Consider the following 24,125-nt stretch of genomic DNA (forward strand, 5'->3'; position numbering starts at 1 on the left):
TCCAAAGTATAAAAGCCACTCCTGGGCCTTTGTGGCTTCCCTTGCCTGACTCAACTTTCTTAACAGCAGGGACTAGGCCAGGGGGCCTGAAACCTGTGGCTCTGGAGCCACATATGGCTCTTCCACCTCTCTACAGTGGCTCCCTGTAGCTTTGAAAAATAATGGCCACTCTACTGCATAACATCACACACACACACACACACACACACACCCACACACACACACTGAGTGACTGAGAAATGGACTTTAAATATTGCTCATATAGCAAGAGGTTCTTCAGTTCGATCCTCGGCTGAGGTGCCTTCTGTGCAGAGTCTGCATGTCCTCCCTGTGATTGCGTGGGTTTCCTCTGGGTGCTCCGGTTTCCTCCCACATCCCAAAGACATGCTGTAGGTGGATTGGACATTCTAAATTGGCCATAGGCGTGTGTGTGTGCCTTCTGCGGAAGGTTGGGCACCGGGCTGGCAACTCGACACTGTAAAAACTCCACTGCCAATCATGAGCGGACAGGTGATCCACTGTGGCGACCCCTAACTGGGAAAAGCCAAAAGAAGAGGAGTACGATTTCTGTTGCCATGCATTCCATACAGACTGAGAGCAATTGAGTGATGCCCTGGCAGCAGCAGCATTTTCTGAAAGGTTTCCGTACCTGTCATACGTCTTCGTCTTACCACAAGAAATTTGGACATTGGCACAAATAAAGGGGAACAAAGGAACAAAAATAGGGATGGACTTTAAATATTGCTCTTATAAACTTAGAAACTTGCTAGTATAACATGGTTTCTGTTAACATGCATTTTCCACACACACACACACACACACACACACACACACACACACCTCTCAACTGTGCAGATTTTTGCAGAATGTTCTGACTTTTGTCTCATATTTTTGTTCCGTTTCTCATAAAAGTGAGGTTTTCTGGCAAATCATTGAGGGATGAAGTCCGAGACAAAAATAGACATTTGAGTTTCAGACTTCATACCCTTCAGAAAATTCATGCTAATACAAGATCTGTTATTCATAGGTTCATAGGTTAGTACTAAGCTAACTGCCCTTGTGAGCCATTTTAAGCCTAGCCAATTATCCCTTGTGTGACTCACCCTGCACCTTGTGTTTGTAAGGCAAACACCTTAACCATTAGGCCACCCTCCCAATTCTATCAACTTTCTAAGTTTGTAAGAGATTTATTTAAAAAGTGTCCCTATTTTTGGGCCTTTGTGCCCTATTATTTATGGCTTTGTCCAGATTTCTTGTTCTAAGAGGTCAAGAGAGATCACACGCACACACAGCAATCCCAACAGAGGGACAAAAATAGGGACGGATTTTAAATACTGCTCTTATAAACCTAGATCTTTTATATTTGGTATAATTATGTACAAAACTTTATATGCTGTGTTATCTTCATTTTAAGGGTCAAATAGTTTTTGTGGCTCTCAATGAATTTTATTTGGTGGGAGAGGGACCAAAAATGGCACTTTTGATAGTGAAGGTTGCAGACCCCTGGACTAGGCAGCAAAATACTGTGAAGGCAAGTATATATTACTGGTTTTCTTTGTTCTACCATGATGGGTTAGTTTCCTTACCTACTCCAGAAAATTGTGTTCCATCAATTCTGGCTTTAGCTATACCTTAGTATTGTAAAGGTTCTTATTCCTACACCATTCATTATTGCCCTTTCCTATGAACATAAATTCTTTTCTCAGCAGTCTGAAAAAACATTGCCATTTACATTGTAAATAAGAAGACAGAAGGAATACTGAAAGAAAGCCAAAAGTTTTTTTGGCATTTAACTATGACAAACACAAGGCAGTTGATTCAGTGAATATGGTAATGGTCATGGAATGCTCAAGAATAAGTGAGAATAGATCCACAGATATTTCAAAGACCTGATTCTGTTTGCATAATAGCCACATGCGAGTAGTGCTCATTCTTGTAGTCTAAGGTCTGCATTGGATAAACAGTTACAGATTAAACATCTAAACTCTGTCCTCTGCTGTGGTCATCTCAGGTTGAAGTGCTGCTAGCTTTAAAAAAAAAAACATAAATGGTGATAGTAGAAGTTGGGGAAATGAATGGGGGGTGGCTGGCATCTTGGCAGTCTTCTCCTAAATGGTTCTAGTAGTCAGCTATGCCAGATAACGGTCACTGTAAGGTGTTCTAGCAAACTAGGTTAGTCAGAGGGAAATCCAGGGTTAGCCTAAAACTAAGGCAAAATCAGTGCCAGTAGTGGAAAGCAGCTCATCTGGTTGCTAGGACAGGGGCCAAATGAAGCTGAGCTTTCTTCTGTAGTAGTGCTTAATGCTTCTGAGTTCAGCTGGAATGTTGGACCATTTGCATTTCAACAATTGCAAGACAGAGGAACTCCAGTGGATTTCTGCCACTTAGTAATTTGATATGATCTAGAGTGAAAATCATGCTGAAAAAAAGAATGGCATGAGGTCTTGATTTGGCAGGAGACCCTTTTCTAGCTTACTGGTCAGGGATGTTTAAGGGTTGAGAAGGAAATTTCTCGCTAAATCTGTCCGATTCTTAGAATATTATGTACTCCAACACATGAAGACAGTCCTAGTAGTGATTTGTGATGGCGTTGCACATTCGTTGCTGTTCTGTGGCAGTTAGTGCAGAGGATTAAGGCTATGAGCTGTTAACAAGCTGCTTCCTGTTGTCTATGGTTCGATTCCCTCAGTCAACATTTGCATACTGTGTGACTTTGATCAAGTTAAGTTACTTAACCATGTAGTGCTCCTGAGCTAAGTCTGAAAAAGGTCCAGTGGATCAGTAGTGCTGCACTCCGGTCAACAAATAAATACAAACAAATTCCTGAATAATGTTGAACAAAATGCAGCCGTGTAATGCCATTACCTCATTACAGCCGCCTTATTTTAAAAGAAAAATGTACCTTCTAACCAAAAAAGAAAGTATAAGTTGTCTGTTGATATCTAGCTACAACATTTATATACTCTGCTGCAGTCTAATGCATCCTCCTAAGCAAGTCAGTGTATGTTACTTTCTTGCTGCAACATTGTAGCAGATTACCATCTTCTGCCTGCTCCTTAGTAAACAGCATGATGTCACTTCAGTCTTTCCACTGCCCATTGATATTATTCATTCTTTATATACTTAATCTGTTTCTACCCTTTCCTACCCACAACCCTCTATTAATTTTCCATCAGCGTATATTTTATTGTGTTCTCACCTCCTCTGTCTAATACATCACAATATCTCACTATCTCTACCAACATAGATTTGCTTTGTGGTAATTGGTTTAAAGTAAAATAGTTTTTGTAATATTTCTTGTTATATGCTTGTTAATATCTCTTGTTAAATTACCTGTAATATTTCTTGTTATATTTTTGTAATATTTATTAAACTGTAGAGCTTTTCTCCCCTGGCTTCTGCTAAAAATGGGCCAATGGCCCAGTTTGACTTTTCCAGTAAACAAATATAAAATAATAATAAATAAAATATACACAAGCATGTGAATTGTCTTTCACTTGGCATGTACCAGTTTTAACTTTTCTGATTTTCTCTTTCACATTAGACAATGATGTATCAGGCTGAACTAGACAAAACTCGGGGTCAGATGGTAGAGGAAATTCAGACGATGGAAGATGAAAAGAACCGGGTTATTGAGGAGGCATTTAGTCGAGCACAGACAGAAATGAAGGCAGTACATGAAAATTTGGCAGGTTTGTTCATATCATTTAGCTGTTTGTCACCCATTTCTTTCAGATAACGTGTGGCTAAAAGTACGTAATGAATGATGGTTTAACTGGGAACTATTGTCCACTGTATGCGTTTGCTGTTTCTCAGATTTCTATATGGTTCTGTTTAGTGTTTGTTACCCATTTAGATTTGCATTCGAAATACTTTTCCCGTTTTCTTTTTCTTACTGTTTTGAGTTTGACATTGATTTATGCATTTAACTTATTTCTTACAAGTCAACTGAGTGAAGAAACAAAACTGCTGTGTTTTTGATCACTGACATTAATACAAGCAGTGTATATAACTAGTGTCACTCGGTTAAGCAATAGCAAATGCATCGGAGCTCTAGTTTAAGGACGTTTTGATTCACTAAGCCCTTTCCCTTCCTTGTTTAGTTAACTTGTACTGTGCTGGGGTAGTGGTGTGTTCTTAATCCATGCCTAAGGTGATATGTTGATGCATTTGCTAACTTCTCATTTGTCTTAGTGATTCATGAACATTTGACAGACATGTAATGCACAAGTACCTGGGCCGATTCTGAGTTGCTTTAATGTCTTAGGGGAACAGCAGTCAGACTGCTGATCCAGAGGACCTAAGTTCAGTCCCTAGATGAAGCATTTTTTAGAATGTGTTCTTGGGCATTGACTGAACCTTTGCTTCCAAGACGTTGAGTTATTATGGTACTTCATTTGAGCAGCAGCAGTGAATATTACAGTCCGAATTTCTAGAGTTATGATGATGTCAGTCTGTAGGATAGCATTCAACATGGTTTCTTGGTTGTTTTATCAAATGTGATTCATTGTTATGACTTTATTATGAAATAAGGCAGCATAATTCATATTCAGTTTAGCCAGACTTGAGTAGCACCTGATTTGGTACTGAATAGGCAGCTCTGAGAAACACTACAAAGGTTGAGTGTAACAAACACTAAGATGGGCTGAAGCTTGGTAAGAGCGAGACAGCATGAAGGGTTATGGCGGAAAAAATGTCAAACAGAAATCTGATATCTGGGGATCATACTCTTGGGTCTGTGATTGGGGGGTCACATGCCATGTTGTCATGCACCACATCAGGAAAGCATCTCTAGCCTCTAGGTCCATAAATTTTCTGCCACTCATATTGCTCAGACCTCAAATGTGGCATTCCTCTTGGAAAAGTTATTTTATTTATGTGTTATACCATTTAAGCTGTTAGTGCTCATGTAACTGCTAAATTTTGAGCTCCAACCTTTGCTATCATTGGTTGTTACATGCAAGATGAGCGTGATGTGAAGTACTGTTAAGTGGTAGTTTCTTGACCATCCACCCCAAAACACAGGAGGGATAAGCTCTTGGCTTATTGTGCTAATTGGGAGACAGCAGTAGTTGAGTGCCAATCACAGGAAGTGGTGGCCGCCCCAGACTTGCACTTGCACACAATCAGAGGGTGAAGGAAGTGAGTAGCAGACATTGTTCATATCCTTCTACAGGTAAGTCACATCCCTAAGGTGGCCTTATGGACTGTATCACATTGTTTCCTTTTGCCAGTGAGGACAGAAGTTGTTCATGCTTTCCATTTTGCACAAGAATGAGTGACCTGTGACTGGTGCATTGCAAGCAATAACCTTGGGTATATAAGCATTGCACATTCAACAGACAAACAAAGCACTCTCATGGGACATCATGATTCAGTGGAACTGTCCCTTACATCTTCCTTTCAGTTGTTACAGGGTAGCATTCAAGGTGAAAGACTAAGGATCGTGTTTTCAGGCCCCTTACCCTCTCCCAGTTTGCTTGATGGTGCAGGTTGATGCAGATGTACTAGGCTTTCTGTATTATAGCTTGTGGGTCAGGTGCTTCAAAATTAGACCATTATTATTTGAAATATGATGGAACATGGCTTGGTTAAGAGGAACAGAACCCATTACCCCCCCCCCCCCGAAATATCTGAACTGGGTATCTGTGACAGGAGAGGGAACATTGATCATTGGGTCATTCCGCTGCCATCATCATCAACCACCCCCTTTTCCATTTTCTACATGGTGTCAGGATGGCAATGTAAACTCTATTCAGTTCCACTCTGCTACCTTTTTCAACAGTCATGCTGGACTAACGCAGGTCTGTCTCACACAATACATCCACCTTTTTGCTGGACGTCCTTGTTTCTTTTGTCTTATTTTACTGTCTGTTCTACATCATCTTCATCAGATTGTTTTCTGCTTCTGTACATATGTTCCCAAATCACTGTAAACTGTTCTTTTTGACCTTCTCTGCAATTGGAGCTGTTGCTTTAATGTCCTCATTTCTTCGTGTCCCACAGTGTACATCCTACCCACCCATTCGTCTCCTTTCTAGCTTCCTCAACGGCTCTACCTTTACTGTCCAGGTTTCACTGTTTTGTACACCTTACTTTCAGCTTTTTTGAAATTCTTCTGTCATATACTACCCCTGACACATTGTTTCAGTTGGCTGCTGCCCCTCTAATTCTAGCTTTAACCTCCTCATTCAAACTTCCATTTTATTCAACCACTCCTCCCATATACTTGAAGCTGTTAACCTGTTCCACTATCTTCTGATTACCAAATGTGCTACCTTTATCCGTACTGTTTCATCCATTCTGCCTTCAGTTTCACATTCCATTCCCTTATCCTTTGATGAAGTTGTTACTCAGAGTCTGCCTGTAATGCCATATCTGTATACAGCAACTATACTGATCTCTCCCCACTGATCTGTTTGTTACTGTAGTCTATCACCAGTAAGAACAGCAGTGGGCTCAGAGCTGAACCGTGATGCAACCTTACTCCAACTGGGAGCCCCTCTGTGAGACCGCACAGTGTTCGTGCTTGAGTCATTGGGCCCTTGTACATGGCGCTTCCACTAATTCTACCAATGGTTCTGAGATTTTGAACCACTGCAGTACTCCCCAAATCAGATTTCTTGAAGCCTTGTCAAATGCTTTCTTCAAGTCTAGGAATGCCCAGTCGGGCTGTCTGTTCTTGTCTGTCTTCTCCTCGACTATCTGTATCTCTGCAAACACTAGGTCAGTTGTGCTGCAGCCTGATCTGAATTTGAACTGCTCATCTCCCATCTTACTTTCTCTTACTCTGCATATTTATCAGTTACTCTCTCTCCAGAGATTTTATTCAGTATAAGAGGAGTTTGATACTTCTGTACTGCCCACAGTTGTGGATGTCCCCTTTGTTGTTGTACACTGGCACTATTATGCTTGTTCACCAGTTATGGATATGCTTCTCTCTCAGTACTGCTATGAGTACCCTCCAGAGCTATTTCTCTCCTAACTCACCTAACATTTTATTATATTGGCCGTGACATCATCTGAACCTGTTGCTTTCCCTAACGGCATTTTCCTTAGTGCTGTCCTTCTTCTAGGATGGGTTCTTCCTCTTTCTATGTAGGTTGTGTCTGGGGCAGTACAGCCTGTGTGGGGGGATTTCTTCATTAAGAAGCTAATGGACGTACTCCTAGAAGAATTAATGTCCTGTGGACTGGTGAACAAGTTGTTGCTGGCATCCCTTCGGAAGGATGCCTGACTATTCTCATTATCTTTCTGTCTTTGCCTTGCAGTTCGATAGTTCCTTTGTACCCTCTATCAAGTCACTTTCCAGAAGATGGTAGAGTGCCTCTGATGCCCTTATTTGCTATTGCACTGCCATTTCACATTGAGCTAATCGAAGGAAGGGCACTGAGCAAACTCAAATCTATAATACAATAACATTAAGTATATTGTTTGTTTATTTTTTCGAGTCATTTATAGCACTTTGTCTACTGCATACTTTTCTAGCTAGTTTCACTGTGTGTGAGATATTAACTGGAAATTGTCCACTTTTATTAAACATCTGTTTGGGTTGTTTGTTCTGATCTCCTGCCAAGGAGTGTGTCATATAACTTGTTTGCAGTTAATAGCTTTCTCTAGAGGCTCCTTTATCTGTTTAAAACTTTCATTTAAAGGCTCACTGCTGCTTTTCTGCTGTGAGAAACATTTCTGCAGTTTGTTTCTGCCTAAGTAGTGTGGGTATTTGTAGCATTGTCCATATTCAGGCTTGTGTTTGGGCCTAGTGATTGTGGAGGCTGTGTGTCTGTTAGCACATGTTCAATGATATCTTGGTTTAGCCAAAGCCATCCGGCATTTCAGTGAGAAAGGATTGTTTATGGTCATTGGGTGACTGGGGTCACCTGGACTACAACTTAGAGTAAGCACCTCATTGGTTCTTTCAAGCTTTTTTTAAAGTTGTCTTAGGTTTCAACTTTCTGTTACCTAAGAAGTTAAGTTTGTGAGTGTTTCTGCCATTTCACACTGAGCTAGTTGAAGGAAGGGCACTGAGCAAACTCGGATCTATAATATATAACATTAAGTATCCTGTTTGTTTGCTTATTTTTTGTTATTTATAGCACTTTGTCTACTGCATACTTTTCTAGCTAGTTCCACTGTGTGTGAGGTATTAACTGGAAATTGTCCACTTTTATTAAGCATCTGTTTGGGTTGTTTGTTCTGATTTCCTGCCAAGGAGTGTCATATAACTTACAAGCTTTCTCTAGAGGCTCCTTCATCTGTTTAAAACTTTCAGTTAAAGGCTCACTGTTGCTTTTCTGCTGTGAGAAACATTTCTGCAGTTTGTTTCCCATCCTCCCTCCCTATTTGTATGCTGCTGTTATAGTTGGTGGCTTTGCAGTTGCCCGCCCCTACTGTAAATTTGATCTGGGACACTCCTCCCAGTCTAGTGTTATTACTTCATTCTACCTAATATACGGAGAACATTTGAGAAGGCCAATCCACTTAGTTTCTGCTCCACCTTTCTCTCTCTCCACTAAAAAAAAAAAAAAAAATATATTTCTAAGCTTGTTTCCTGCCTTTCCTGTAAGTAGACTAGTCCAGATACATATTTGCTGTATCCAGGACTATTTGTAAGCTTCTGAGCGACCAAGTCTTTCTGTGTTGGAGGGAAGCCTTCTAGCTTAATTTTGTTTCTTAGAACGAGCCATTTTTTTTTAGTTTCAGCATTCAAGTCTGTTTCTTTGAGCTCAGCACTTCTTCAGAACTCGTTGTAAGCACTAAATAAGCTACAAATTACTACAGCAATCAACTTTCCTCACTTGTCTAGAAGGAAACAGTTTTTAGTACTTAATAAGCACCTATCCAGGCATATCTAAGGGTCAGCTCCTGGTGTTTTCTCCTGTCTACCTGATGAATCTGGGTATCTTGGGGCAATGCAGCAATTGCCTCATGTACACAGACAGCCCTCTCCTCCTACCACCCAACACTACAGCCTGTGAGAGATGCACTTGTATAGCCAAACTGGAAGCAAAGCTCTCTTCACCCAAGACTGGACTAGATAGTCAAGAGGAAAAGGTAAACACTTGCACCACACCACACTCACCACTTAGTCCCTCAAAATCTACACCACCAAAACACACACACACACACACACACAGAAACACAAAACACACACCTACATTCATGGAGGCTCTCAGTAAAAACCTGCCCAAGCAACAGGAACCTGCAAAGCAGAAACGCAAGCAACCTCCACCCCCTAACACAACCCAAATGACACATAGCCCACAAACTCAGTGTGCCACTCAATCACAGCCCATAAGGCATAACGTACCCAACACTAGTCATAGGTGACTCTATAGTCAGGCACACTGATGTTCCACTCACCAGGCTAAACAAGGAGAAAGTTACTGTCAGCTGCCTGTCAGGTGCCAGGATCCGCCACACAACGCATGCACTCAGGTCACTCTACAACAAGTACAGATATGACTCTGTCATTGTCCATGTTGGTGTGAATGACCTGAGACATACCTTCCTGGACTACATGAAAAGGGACATGGAGGAGCTGTCCGATCTTGTATCCCAGGCAGGTATGACCCTAGCCCCGAGTAGCATCCTGCCATCACCTAGAATGATACCACAATACAAGGACAAAATGATTGACTTCAACAATTGGCTAAGCTTCTGGTGTCATTCTAAGGGGATCCAGTATCTGTCTGCCTGGGGTGTCATGATCGACAAACCACAATGCTTTGCCAGAGACGTCCTGCACCTGTCGCCCCTGGGATTACGGGTACTGGCTAAAGCTCTAGCCACCCCTATAGTGCCTTTCTTAGGCAAGGTTCTAATGACAAATTCACCACCGTAACAGGTACAAGCAAGCAAACTCTGAGGGTTTTGCTACTCAATGCTAGAAGTCTAAACCTGAAACTACACTCACTTGAGGCACTCCTTAAAATGGAGAACATCGACATCTGTGCAGTGATAGAGACCTGGTTCAAGGCTCCAGAGAGTACCCCCTGCATTACCAGGCTATAATTCATACCACACCTTTCGGTCACCTAACCTGGACAGAAACACTAAAGGCGGAGGCGTGTCCATATTCATTAAGGATATCCACACCTCAAGGCTAGATGCTTGGCATAATGCATCTGAGATTATCCAAGTGCAGCTAACTCTGGGCAAGACTGCAATCCAAATTGTAGCTTGCTACAGATCCCCCACCATGCCCCAGGATTCCCACTCCTCATTTCTTGATACACTGGAAAATATTGGGGTACAACCTAACACCCTAATAATAGGCGATTTCAACTACCCCACCATTAACTGGGAGAACTACTCATGTACCAACTCTTGTGCTCAAAGTTTTCTGGAATTCATAAATTCCAATGCCTTGGATCAATTTATCCACACCCCCACCAGGGGCAGCAATATCCTAGACCTGGTCATTACCAACATGGGCAACCAGTGCTCCACACCAGAGGTCAATTCCTCATTGGTCAGATCTGACCACAAGCTAAATACCCTAGACATCCACATCCCGCCCCACCCCCCATTAGGGAAACCACCGTAAAAAATTTCTCCAAAGCCAACTTCACGCTTCTTAAGACAGAAGTGGCAAACTTTACGACACCCATGCTGATGGACAATAGAGGTATGACTGCTGAATCCTACACAAATGCACTTTATAAGCACTTGCACGAGTGCATGGATCGTGCAATCCCTAACACAACCAAGATGCTATCGTCCAAAAAAAAGGAAGCCAATCTGGTGGTCCCCTGCCATAAACAAACTCTACAACAGAAGAAACTGTTACAAAAAAAGAGTTAAATCCCATGATTGGAGAAAGTCCCTGGTCAGCCTCCGTAAGAAGCTGAGATCTCTCATAAAATCCACCAAAGCTAGTTACAAAAACAAAATCACCACTGACTCAAGTCAACCACAATACATTCTATAGATATGTCAAGAATCTCAATGGCAACACTCAGATCTGCTCTGAGGTACAGCACAATGGCACTAAATATACAGAACCAACTGATATTGCCAACATCCTGGCAGATAGGTTCAGTGCTAACTTTACCCCCTTTTCATCCCCTAAAGGGCCCATCTCTATACCAGAACAATGCAAAGTTCCTGTAATCATGGCTGCACAAGTAAAAAAAAAAAAAACACTCTCCAAATCCAAGAACACAGCATCCATAGGACCTGACATAATCCCAGGCTGCGTTCTACATGAACTACAGAATGTTCAATCATAGCCTCACCTCAGCCTATGTGCCCACTGAATGGTGCACAGCGACGGTTATCCCACTCCATAAAGGGGGAGCCACCACAGACCCCAGGAACTTCCACCCCATTAGCCTGATGAGCCTGGTCTGCAAGGCTATGGAACATATCTTCATGGAACTTATAAACAATGACATTGATAATCTCCAAACTCTGGACCCCACCCAGTTTGGGTTTGTAAAAGGCAGATCGTGTCTCCTAAACCTAATAGACTTCTTTGAAGCGGTCACCAAAGCCGTAGATGAGGGTAAGGTGGTTCACACAGCCTATCTAGATCTCGTCAAAGCATTTGACACCATCCCCCACTCTGGAATTATAGATAAACTCACTAAACTAAGTATAAATCCCTATGTCACAAGGTGGGTTGCCAACTAGCTCACTGACAGAACCCACACTGTGAAAGTAGCAGACTCCAAATCCAACTTCAGACCAGTGACAATTGGAGTACCACAGGGTCTTGGGTCCTCTCCTGTTTGGTATCTACTTCTCTGAAGTACAGGCTAACACAGAAGATCTTTTGCTAACAAAGTTTGCAGATGACTGCAAACTAGGAGCCATAATCAAAACTCCAAATGATGTGGACGTCCTACAAAAGGGACTCGTGGAGACCCAATGCCTGGTGTCAAAGCCATGGCCTCAAGCTCAATGCTAAAAAGTGCATTGTCATCCCTTTTGTTAAAAACTCTGTATCCATGAACTACCACATAGGCGGTAGTCTACTTAACACCGAAAGTATGATAAGACACCTTGCGACACAGGTGGACAGTAATCTCTCCTTTGATAATCACATCGCCACAGTAGTCGGGAAATCCTTCTACATGGCACACCTCATCACAAAGGGTTTCTCATCCAGGAAAAAAGAGGTCATTGTTCCCCTCTACTAGTCACTCATTAGACCCATTATAGAGTACAACGCCCCTTTTTGTATGCACCTCACAAGACATCTACAACAACTGAAAAGACTGCAGAAATACCTCACAAAGAGGATTACCGGCCTCAAACAGATGCCCTACTCAGACAGTCTCAAAAAACTGCAGCTTTACTCCATCGCATATTGCCTACTCAGAGGCGATCTCTGCCAAACATACAAAGCTATGCCAAACCCAGAGCTTTTGGACGTGCTCCACTTAAAGAAATCCCAATCTCTCTGAGCTACACGCTCTAGGGACCTAAACCTTGTCACCACAATAAACAGAACATGCTGGAGGGATAGATTCCTGTCCCAGTGACGTCCCATACTCTGGAACAAACTACCTATCTATCAAATAAAGCTCCTCAGTAGCACTCTTCAAGAAAAATCTTGATGATTGGATGGGAGATAGGAAATTCACCCTGGGGATCACTTCCGTGGCTCTGCTTGACAGTGGCACAGGAAAATAATTTTCTTGGGTGGCAAAAGCCAGGGTACCTTTTGGCTAGGCTTATATAGGCCCTAGGGCCAAGAGCCTAGTACCTACATATGCAACTCTTTTCTAAGCTTCTTTGTTAGACAATCAGTATTCCTTCTTAGCCTGGTCCATCTTTTCTATCTTCCACATTTTCCTGGATTCCTTACTTCTTTTGATCACCACCTTGATTTCTGCATTCAATTACCAGCTTTCCTTATTTCCATACATGGCTCGTCTACATTTCTGTTCTATAGTCCTCACACATGCTGTTTTGAGGCACTGCCATTCTTCACCTCCAATTTTCATGAGGTGCAAGATCCCTGTGTAATTCCTGAACTCTTGTTTCCTCTCCAGACATTTTCCAGGTCTTCAGCCCAGTCTCTGTTGATCTTTGAGCCCCTTCTGACCAGTGCTTACATCTGATTGTAACAACCAGTGGTTTATGCTATGGGTCAAATGTTTCACTGGAGATGACTTTGCAATGACTGATTCTACCCCAGTGCCCTTTGCTTTGAGGAAGTCTACCTGAGTCACATGTTAGCCATTCTTGTATGTGATCTTGTGACTGTCTGTCTTGCTGAACCATGTGTTATCCATCCATCATCAAACCATTTGCCAGACAATAGTCTGGAATGGCCTCTCATTTATTCTTGTTGCCCCACCTATATGGACCCAGGTAGTCCTCCTATCCTAGTCTGTCTGCCTCGAGAGGTGCTTTTAAGTAACCCGTTATCAACACCAATTCATGTTTACCTGCTCTAGTAGGTCCTACAGCTACTGGTGTATGAATGCACTCTTTTCCTGTCGCAACCCTGAAGTGAGGCATAGGCTGAGATTATGAATAGTGCACTATCCTTGCACTGTAGTCGGTCACTAATTCTGATGACATCTATCACTGTTTTCTGAATCCTGTCCCTCACCACAATTCCCATACAATTTCTAATCTGTCTTCCTCCCATGTAGTAGATTCTGGATCCTAAGCCAAGTGGCTGCACTCCCCTTCCATCTTGTCAACTGGATTCATATCATGTCCAAGCTCCTCCTTACAGTCATGTCATCTAAATGTTCTTCATGTTTCACTGTTGCAGTCATCACCTGTGGGTTATCCCTGCTGTGGTAGCCCTCGGCCGGCCCAAATAACAGAGTCCATGTTTTTCTGTGTCAGCTGCTGTCGCTTGCTGTTTGACTTCAGGTCATCAGTGCTATAAAGGAAGGCAGCCGACGCCATTACTTCAGTCTTTCTTGCCGTGGAGCCGATAGCAGAAGCAGTTCGAAAGTCTGCCGGTTAGTTGCTACCAGAGTTTGAATTACAGCTGAAAAACATAAGGATAAAGATAGACAGACCACACAAGGCTAAGCCTTCCGACGACTCTACCGCTCAGCAGGTCTTCGGTTCTCTGGAATTCAGTGAGGTGCCTTTGCAGCCCCTGATGTCCAGTTTGGTACTTTTGCAGGCCTCTACTGGGATCCTCTGAGTCCGGTGTGCCGCAGAAATTGTCTTAGACTTCCAAGCCTTTGGTTGTCTCTGCCTTGGTTGGGTCCAGAGCCGCAATGCAGGCACTGGCTTCCAAGGAGGTTTTTTGCACTACCGAAAAAATATGACGTTTTCTTCGACTACCATTTCTCTCAGAGACCAATGGATACTCTTAGTCCTAGAAGCAAGGCCACTCCTAGGAAAACTACCTCTAGCCACCATTTTACCCCTGCTCCACCACCCCAAGCTCAAATGCCCAAAATGGTGGAGGATCGTATCACCCTGATCAGGGTAGTCAGGCCACATCTTCTAAAAGTAAGAGAGACCTTTCTCCTGAAATACTGACAGAACAGGATTCTGAGGAGTCTGATTATTCATATTTTGAAGAGGAACAACCTCCTCTGACGCTCATGAGGATTCAGATTCAGAGGAATTCATTCCTTCTGCCTCCCCACCAGAAGATCTTTTCTTTAGGGAAACCCTTCACACCCTCAGGGAACATTTCCACTGGGAATCCCAGGATTTCCCTCAGTCTAAGAAAAGAGACTGAGAGTTCTTAGATCTGCCCCAGCACAGACCCTTGGCCATCCCTCCAATCTTAGAGGTGGTTGATGTCTTCCATGAATCCACCTTAGCTGCTGATGCCCTCCCACCTGCCCCCAGAAAACCTGACCGGTATTAGAGTACCAGATTCTCACAAATACCTGTACAGAAATCCTGCTGCAGACCCAGAGGTCATTACACAGGGACCTAAAGGAGCTAAGACTAGTTCTGCCAAGGATTCCAGAGCTGTGGACAGATAGAGTAAAAAAGTATACACCTCTACAACCTTGACTATCAGAGCACTCAACTGTCAGTTCCATATGTTAAAATATCAACAACACACTTTGGAACTATTAAAGCAAAATATTTCAACCTTTCCTGACTGTGCCAATTTGAAAGAGTTGGATTTACTGCACTCTACATGTCAAGTGGCTAAACGCTCATTACACTGTGGATATGACTCCCTAGAAGCCTCAAGCAGGGCAGCAGTGTCAGGATCTGTCATTAGAAGAGATGCATGGTTGAAGGAACACCCGCTTCCTCATCATGTCAAATCTAAATTACTTGATGCACCCTTGGATAAGGACAGCTTGTTTGGAGCAAAAGCAGAAGAGGTGCTTAAAAGATGGAAGACGAAGCAAAATCTATGCAAACAGTAAAAGATTTCCTTCAGGTACAACCTCTAGGTTCAGCAGGAATTTTTCCCTCAAAACACTGGTCCTTTCCTGCACCTCGCAGACAGGGGCAAGGTAAGCCCCGCAGGGACAGACCACCCAGACTCCTATCCCAAGGACAGCAGAGAACCAAACAGTGGACCTCTTCCACTCCAAAGGCAGGGAGTTCTAAGCCATCCCTCTGTCAGAAACTCTCAATGACTCCCTCTGCCCTCTTTTCACTCACCAAAAACTAGGAGGAAGGCTCTCCCTCTGCAAAGAAAATTGGCTTTCTGTAACAAAGGACCAGTGGGTCTTAAAGATCGTTTTTCAGGGATATAAATTCTCCTTCAACGAACTCCCAGTTCCAAGAGGATACCCAGACTTACCACCAAATCAGTGGGCAGAGGCATTGAAACAAGTCCAAACTCATATCCCAAGGGGCAGTAGAACCTGTCCCCTCAGATCAAACAGGCAAAGGCTTTTATATGAGACTATTACTTGTTCCCAGAAAAGAGGGCACTTGGCGCCCTGTCCTGGATTTATCCATTCTGAACACCTTCCTAGGGGTCCCCAAATTCAAAATGTTCACTTTGCAGCAGCTGCTGCCTATGCTGACAAAAATTGCATGGTTAGTTACCCTAGATGTAAAAGATGCCTACCTCCACATCCCCATGAGGGAATCCTGCAGGAAATGCTTTCACTTCAGAGCAGGCTCACAACACTTTCAGTCCTCTGTGCTATCCTTTGGCTTATCTACTGCTCCAAGGGTATTTACCAAATGTTTCGCCCCGGCCATAGGTTTTTGCAGACAGAAAAATATACAAATTTACCCATATCTGGATGACTGCCTCATTCAGGCAGATTGCAAAGAAAAGCTCCTCGGGGACCTCCTCTGTGTCAGAACCCTCCTAACCTCCTTAGGGTACACCATCAACGAGAAGAAATCAAGGCAAACACCCTCCAGGAAGATCATTTTCTTGGGAGCACTGCTGGACACAGCATCTCAAATGGCCTTTCTATCCCCAGAAAAGCAGAGCTTCCTGCCTCTCTGCTTTACACAGCTGGCTTCCAGAAGTCACCTCACTGCGAGGAAGTTCCTGCAAACTTTTGGGGTACATGGCATCTTGCATCCTTCCAATTCCTTTGGCCAGGCTTCACAAGAGAAAGCTTCAGTGGTACCTAAAGAACCTTTGGTGTCAGCACTCACAACCTGTAGAGACTTCTTTACCTCTGACCCCTGCATAAGGGCAGAGTTTACCTGGTGGGCAGGGGCCTGTGCCCACAACAAGGGGTCTATCCTTTACCCTCTGCCCAACTGGGCAGACCATTACCACCAATGCATCAGACATAGCTTGGGGTGCTCACATAGAAGGCAGGTGCACCCAAGGTCTTTGAGATGCCCAGCACCTTCCCTTACACATCAACCAGAAGGAAATGATGGCAGTACAAAAGGTTCTGACATCCTTCAAATCCCATTTCAAGCTAGGGGTTTTCCTTATCAAAACAGACAACACCACATGTGGTAAATCAATAAATAGGGAGGGACCCAGTCTTACCCTCTGTGCAGGCTAGCTATGAACCTCTGGCTGACAGACTCTTTCATGGGACTACGCCTGATAGCCCAATACCTGCCAGGGTTCAACAACACCCTGGCAGACCACTTAAGCAGAAACTTACTGGACCCCCACAAATGGCAGCTCCACAGAAAAATCTTTTTACAAATCACTCAGGCTTGGGGGACCCTGGAGGTGGATCTCTCTGCTTCGCATCTCAACCATCAGCTGAAAAAATTCTGTACCAGGGAGTACCACCACTTAGCATGGAAGGTGGATGCCTTGACCTTCCCCTGGAACACCCTGTTTGTGTACGCATTCCGTCCTCTGCCTCTTATTCCCAAGGTACTGGTCAAAATAAGAGAGGAGAGACCAAAGGCCATCCTCATTGCTCCAGATTGGCCCAGACAACATTGGTACCCCTTACTGTGCAGCCTGAGCTTACAGCCCCCCAGGCAGCTTCCCCTGATCTCAAACCTCTTAATTCAGGTAGGGGGGATGCTGCACCCATACTTACAGACTCTGAAACTATCAGCATGGCTAATACTCTCAAGGCAAACAAGGTGCTCCTGTTAAGCAAACAGGTCCTAGACATTATCACAGAGGCCAGAAAGCCCAGCACCAGAATATCTTGCGCAGGAAAATGGAAAAGATTCTGCTCCTGGAGCCAGTTCAGAGGGGGCAATGCCTCACAACCTTCATCCCTCTTATCCTGGATTACCTAGCGGAGCTACTTAATAGTGGCCTCTCCTTCTCCTGTATTAAAATCCATGCCTCAGCCATTTCAGCTCATTTTGATACAGAACAGCCCCTGTTCTCCCATCCTTTGATTAAACAATTCCTCAGAGGGGATTCTAATATCAGCCCTCCCAGAAGGCCACCCACTCCAGCCTGGGACCTGAATTATGTTTTAGAAAAACTTACTTTACCACCCTTCGAACCTGCTACTTCAGCAGAACTAAGATACCTCTCCTGGAAGACTGCATTTCTTCTAGCTATCACCTCAGCCAGAAGGGTTTCAGAACTTCAGGCACTGATGGCCATTGAGCCCTTCATCATCTTCCATGCAGACAGGGTTTCCCTGAAGACTAATCCCTCCTTTATGCCCAAGGTGATATCTAATGTAACTCTCAACCAGGCCATACATCTACCCACCTTCTTTCCTAACCCTCAAAACAAGGGGGAAAGAATTGTGCACTCAATAGACATGGACAAGACAGCTCAGTATCTGGACCATACTAAACCCTTCAGGAAAACAGACAAACTACTTGTCAGCTTTGCCCCAGGGGCAGAGGGGAAGCCCATTTCCAAACAAACCATTTCCAAATGGATATCACACTGTATCCATTTCTGCTACAGATTGCATGGGAACCCCCCCCCCCCAAATCTATTCAAACCATACCTCTCAACCTGGAAACATCATAAATCTGGACAAAGGCCCATGAAAAATAGGTACAAATCTGTATGCTGATTAACATAAAATTTGCATACATAATTATGTAACCCCACCCACTCCCGTGGAATCGTGGGAGACCAACTTTCAAACGCAAACTGAAGAAAAGACAACCAAAATATAGCCCCCCCCACACACACACACACACACACACACACACACACACACACACACACACACACTAGCCATTAAGTAAAAGGAACCAAAACAGTAATGCCTACTGAGCTAATCTAATGCTTCTGCCATTAGACACACTAGCCATTAAGTAAAAGGAATCAAAACAGTAATGCCTGCTGAGCTAAGCATGCCTCTGCAGCTGCTAAGAAGCGCACACAGTAAAAGGAATCAAAACAGCAGCTGATGTTCAAAAGTTATGCCTGTAAGCTAAGCACATTTTCAGTTTACACACACAAAGGAATCAAAACAGTTGCCATTCAAAAGTAATACCACAGTTTCTCCTGCCCAACAGAATGCCTCTGCTACAGCCATTAGACACTAGCCGTTAAGTGGAAGGAATCAAACAGTAATGCCTGCTGAGCTAAGCATGCCTCTGCAGCCATTAAGTAAGCTGCTGTTTCTATCGCACGCACATATCTCTTGCAGGCTGCAGCTGTTAAGAACAAGTTAAGCACAAAAGTTTCTTTTGCCATTTCTCTCTAATGCAAATACAATGCCTGAGTAAAGAAAGAAGCTGCTGTGCCATTTCTCTTGCATGCACATATCTCTGTTAAGATATCTCTAAGTACAACAACAAGTTAAGCACAGAAGTTTATCCTACGGTTTCTCTCATGTCAAAAACCATGCCAGAATGAGTTAAGCACAAATGTTTCTCCTGCCATTTCTCTCTAATGTAAATACAGTGCCTGAGGCCCTGAGTAAAGAAAGAAGCTGCCGTTTCTCGCGCATTCACATATCTCTGTTATGCCTGATATGTGCCGTTACACATACATGATCTGTAACCTGGTACCCTGTAGCTATTGAATCAATGTGTCCCTTTGTTTCTTGTGCTGCATTTAGGTGTTGCACAGACTGTATCAGCCATTTTCTGCATAATTGATTTGTACACTTCTGCAAAATGCGTATCACTGCAGCATCTTTACAAAGAAAAATAGGAATATTTTCCAGAGAGAAGTTTCTGTGTATGGGATTACATAGGGAAGACCAGACTCAAATAGTTCAACATTCGACAATGCAGAAGGGAATTCTGTATTTGTAACTTGATGTCAGAAATGGTAGTCTACAGAAGTTCTTACTTATATTATCAGTATAATGGATAAGCTTAGAGGGGCCACAGTGGGAGATTATTCTACTAAGAATTAAAGAAGAGCAGAAACATATGACCAGAGCCTTGAGGTGCTTCCAGTGGAACATTAAGTGCATGTAGCAGGATACCGTCCTACATCAGGGACTGATTACAGTCTCGGTTACACTAAACCGAAGTTGGCCATATTGATTACTCAGAAATTACAGAGCAAAGCTTATGGATAAGAAGATGGAGACCATTCTGAAGGATATATTGGTGGAGATGAGGTAGGAAATGGCAATGCCTAGACTTTGAAATATCTTTCTCACTTGCCTTATGAACTTATTCTTTTATAATGTAATAGAATAAAGCCTAAAAACCTCAAACCCCACCTCAAGAAATCTGTGTGCTTTGGGCCCACCTGAAGTCCAGGTACTTCATACTGTCTTATTATTTACTTACTACATACTTGCAGAAAACGGATATCTGATATTTCTTTATTTCTTTAAGCTTTGTCACACACACACACACACACACACACACACACAGCAAGCCAGTGTTCAGATACCTCAAGATACGAGCGTCTTCCAATAACTTCACTGATACCTCAAAATACGCATGCAGAAATAACTCAGTTCAAAATACAAGCGTCCTGGGCCAAAATGAAATACAAGCGCAAAATCCATTCAAAATAGAAGTGTCCTGGGCCCAAATCTCCAATCTGTCACGCTGTTAAAATACTTTAAGCTAGTTTCCTTCTCGCACATGCAGATCCATTCAAATCAAAAGCCAGAAATGTGTGCTGCTAGTTTCCTTCTCGTGTTTGCAGACCAAAAGCCAGAAATGCATGCCCCTGAGCTCAGTTCTGACAGGCTGACGGAGCTGACGTCATCGCGCATGTAATGACGTCAGCTCAAAACCGATAGCAACAAAAAAAAATCGGAAATGAAAGCGTGCCACTCGGGAATCGTGGCACCCCATTATCTGCACCCCAAAACTCGGTAAAAACAGAGTGCTGACCCATTCCTAGGTCTCTTACTAATCCTACCACCCCTCTCCTCATATTTGGGAATTCTCTCATAGGTGATGACTGCAACAGTGAAACACAAAACATAGTACAGTTGTGTACACTTAACATAAATGTAGATGTTCGAGTGTATTCACTATTGCAGTCCTGGTTTTCCACCCTTCTTCCCTCTTATATCTTCTTTCTTTAGGGAGACAAAAGTTTCTAACAGTGGCTTTTAGCCACCAGGACCACTTTACCATATTTACTGGGGCCTCTGACTGGTTAGGGCAAGAAAAAGTGATGCGATGGTGTTGGCTGCCTTCATTTATAGCACTGATGACCTGACGTCAGACAGCAAGCGACAGCAGCTGACGCAGAAAAACATTGACTCTGGTATTTGGGCCGGCCGTGGGGTACCACAGCAGGGATAACCCATAGGTGATAACTGCAACAGTGAATTCACTTGATCATCTACATTTATGGTAAGTGTACACAACTGTACTTTCTAAACTGTGTCCTGTCAGTGAGCAATTCTTATTTCATGTTTGGTAGTTTGATTGGTTTTATGTCCAGCTTTTGTTCAACAGAGCTATCCTATGTAACACCAGCTGGGCAACTGGACACTAGCTGGTGAGTGGCTCATTTAACGAAGCTTGCTGGAGTTTATGGCAGGAACACACTGGCCAATAGGGGCACATGCACACATCCCACCATTAGCATGGACGCTTGGTGTAGGTCAGAGTAGGCTGGGTCCTCAGCTCACTTATCACTGTCAAATATTAGTCATCGTGTCTGAATCATCTAGAGCCAATTTTTGCACTATCATGTGGCTAGCCCTGATGTGGCATGCAGTCTGTGATCTGTATTCTCCTATCTTGAGGATGCTGTGTACCACAGTTGATGCCCAAAGCAGTTGATCTGTACAACTTTTCCAACTATAGGCACCATCTGGAGTCTCTGCTACTGTCCAGATCTCCATTCTTGTGTGAGTTTGTAGTGGAAATGCTCAATGTTTTCTGGAGGTGGGAGGAACCCCATAGAGACACAGGGAGAACATACAAACTCTATACATCTATTGGCCAGAGGTCATGAATGAACCTTATGCCTTGTCTGAGAGACACTAAGACCTTAAGCATTATGCCATCTGGTCATTTCCCCATATGGATCTCAATACCAAGGATACGTTTATGCAGTACTGAAGGACATTTCCAAAGAAGGTAGATACTCTCTTCAGCATCCTAAATGAGAGTGGTGAGATTGTGGCTTATCCTTCTATGTGTTCATCCATCATTTCTTCAGCTCAGCAGAAGTCCCAGAAGCATCTTGCAGCCTTTTCATCTGATAAGAAATCTAAAGCTTGGAACAGACTGACAAGAAAATATTTTCCTCTGCCCTACTAGAAATTGGATCTCTCAAGTCATCTCGCAGTTTAGTACACAGGACTAAATCTGACTTGCAAATAAGCTGTCTCCTGTGCCAAGGGTACAGAGTTTTTAATCTTTCCTTTTTATTTGTATACTGTATGACATTGAGTAAGTCCCTTAACCAGACTGTGCTTAGAGGCAATTGGAAATGTGTGTTAGGCTCCTTAATGGTCTCCTGGACTGGCATACCTAGTAACTTCCTACCTAAGAACTGCTTCTCTCCCCTGCCTGGTTTCCATTCTTTCCTTGGGAATCAGGAACTGGAATACTTTTCAGCCATCCTATGTCTTGGTTTAAGAAGGAACTTGACTCTATCCATGGCTTCTACAATGCAAATACAACATGGCTTACTACAGTTTTGATTGTGCTGATGCTATGGCTAGAACAGTAGGTTCACCTGTCCAGCTGCCCAGGATGGCAATGCTCAGGCTCTTGTCCCAAGGAATAACTCAGGCAGGCCATTCTACAAGCCCTTTTGCAGTATCTTGTTGTTTTCAGATAGCCATCCAAAAATCTGGTTAACAACCTGCAGCAGAAGGAAATGAGATGACATCATGATTAAGGGCTTTTGTCCCATATTTGGAATCCCATTTTCCTCCTGGTCAGGCCAGTGTCTATGGAATGAGAAGCCCCCTCGCAGGTCAAAGAGAGCAGATAAGCATCAGTCTTGACCACACAACCTTTGCTAGCTCAGCTACCACACTTCTTACTACTAGCTAGAACTGTCTTTGGGAGATGATTTACCAAATGTATCTAAATGTGGATGATTCTCATACAGAACTAGTAGGTAGGTACGCCATATGTTCTCAGACAGCCATGTCTTACAGCTGAGGATATTTACTAAAACAAGGGCTCCATTCAGACACTAACTATGTTTTGGATCAGGCCCAAAGTCTCTTTTCTCAAAGGGGCCTGCAAAGGATGGCTGCCCAACTTTCCATATATGAAACAGAGTATTCTGATGTTTGTTTTTTGTTCCATAATGATCCTAAAGGCTTAGGTCTTCTCCTGGAATTTAGTGACTTCAAAAATCACATACAGAATGTCACATTCTGGATCTGAAGCTTTAAAGTTCATGCATCTGCTGCTTCGGGTTGCATGGATAGTGTCACTAGACAGGATGGACACATGCTGACACACAGGCATCTGGAATTTGTACAGAAGAAATATTCAATTTGGTGTATGTGTGCATCATTTTCTTTACAAAGTGTTTCCATTTTCTGTCTTCTCCACATGCAGTATGTTTACAAAGGTGATAGCTTTAGTAGTAGAGGGCATAGAGGGTAAGGACCTCCAGGTATTGTGTAAGCTGGATCATTGGCTTCTGGTGGCAGCTTTGAGGAGCCCTTCATAATCTCTAATGTGGACTTTCCTTGGTTGTGATCTTTAAATATCTACATAATCTTAGAAAAGTCCTCTCTAGAGGATTGCTTAAACTTTAATTGAGCTGGTCATTATCTAGTTTTTGTCAAAACTTTGAATGTTCTAATATCAACCCCTATTCAGTGAAAGCTGAAAATATTGAAGCTATAGAAAAGCAAAATTTATCCTAGGGAAAGAATTTGTTTGTCCGTTTCTGTTGCTTTGGTATTTTCAGCGCTGTGGTGGAAAGTTACAGGTCTGGTTCAGGTAAGTGTGTGATTGAGCGTAGGTTAGTTAGGATTAGAGTGTGGGTTAGGTATGTGTGCGATTGTGTGGACGTGAGGGCTAGGGTGGGTTAGGGCGTGGGTTAGGTATGTGTGTGATTGTGTGGACATGAGGGTTAGGGCAGGTTAGGTGAGTTAGGGTTAGGGCGTGGGTCAGGTAAGTGTGCGATTGTGTGGACGTGAGGGTTAGGGCGGGGTAGGTGAGTTAGGGCGTGGGTGAGGTGAGTGTGCGATAGTGACGGACCTTAGGGTTTGGGTTAAGGTAAGTGGATAGTGGTGTATGTATAGTTTAGTGTAGGGTTAGGTGTAAGATTTTAGGTGTGTGTGTGGATTGCTGTTTGTTTGGTGTGCTTGTGTTGTGTGTATGTGTTTTGGAACAGCAAATTTTTCCTTGGGAAAAAATTCGCTGTTCTGTATGTTCGATGTTTTCAGCTTTCGCTGAATAGGGGTTAATATTAGAACATTCGAAATTTT

At 43.2% G+C, this 24,125-nt stretch overlaps 1 protein-coding gene across 4 annotated transcripts in view; it reads left to right on the forward strand.

The window, feature by feature from the left end:
- The window catches only part of KIFC3 (kinesin family member C3), a 663,225-nt gene that overhangs the window by 456,945 nt on the left and 182,155 nt on the right, over positions 1–24,125 (forward strand). For all 4 annotated transcript variants that reach the window (XM_044081520.1, XM_044081521.1, XM_044081522.1 and 1 more), the window contains one exon: positions 3,545–3,692. In XM_044081520.1, coding sequence (XP_043937455.1) covers positions 3,545–3,692 — 148 coding nt within the window. The remainder of the gene's footprint in view (positions 1–3,544; positions 3,693–24,125) is intronic.

The sequence above is a fragment of the Protopterus annectens genome, chromosome 8.part0, assembly GCF_019279795.1.
Source record: "Protopterus annectens isolate FY-2018-M chromosome 8.part0, PAN1.0, whole genome shotgun sequence".
NCBI lineage: Eukaryota > Metazoa > Chordata > Ceratodontiformes > Protopteridae > Protopterus > Protopterus annectens.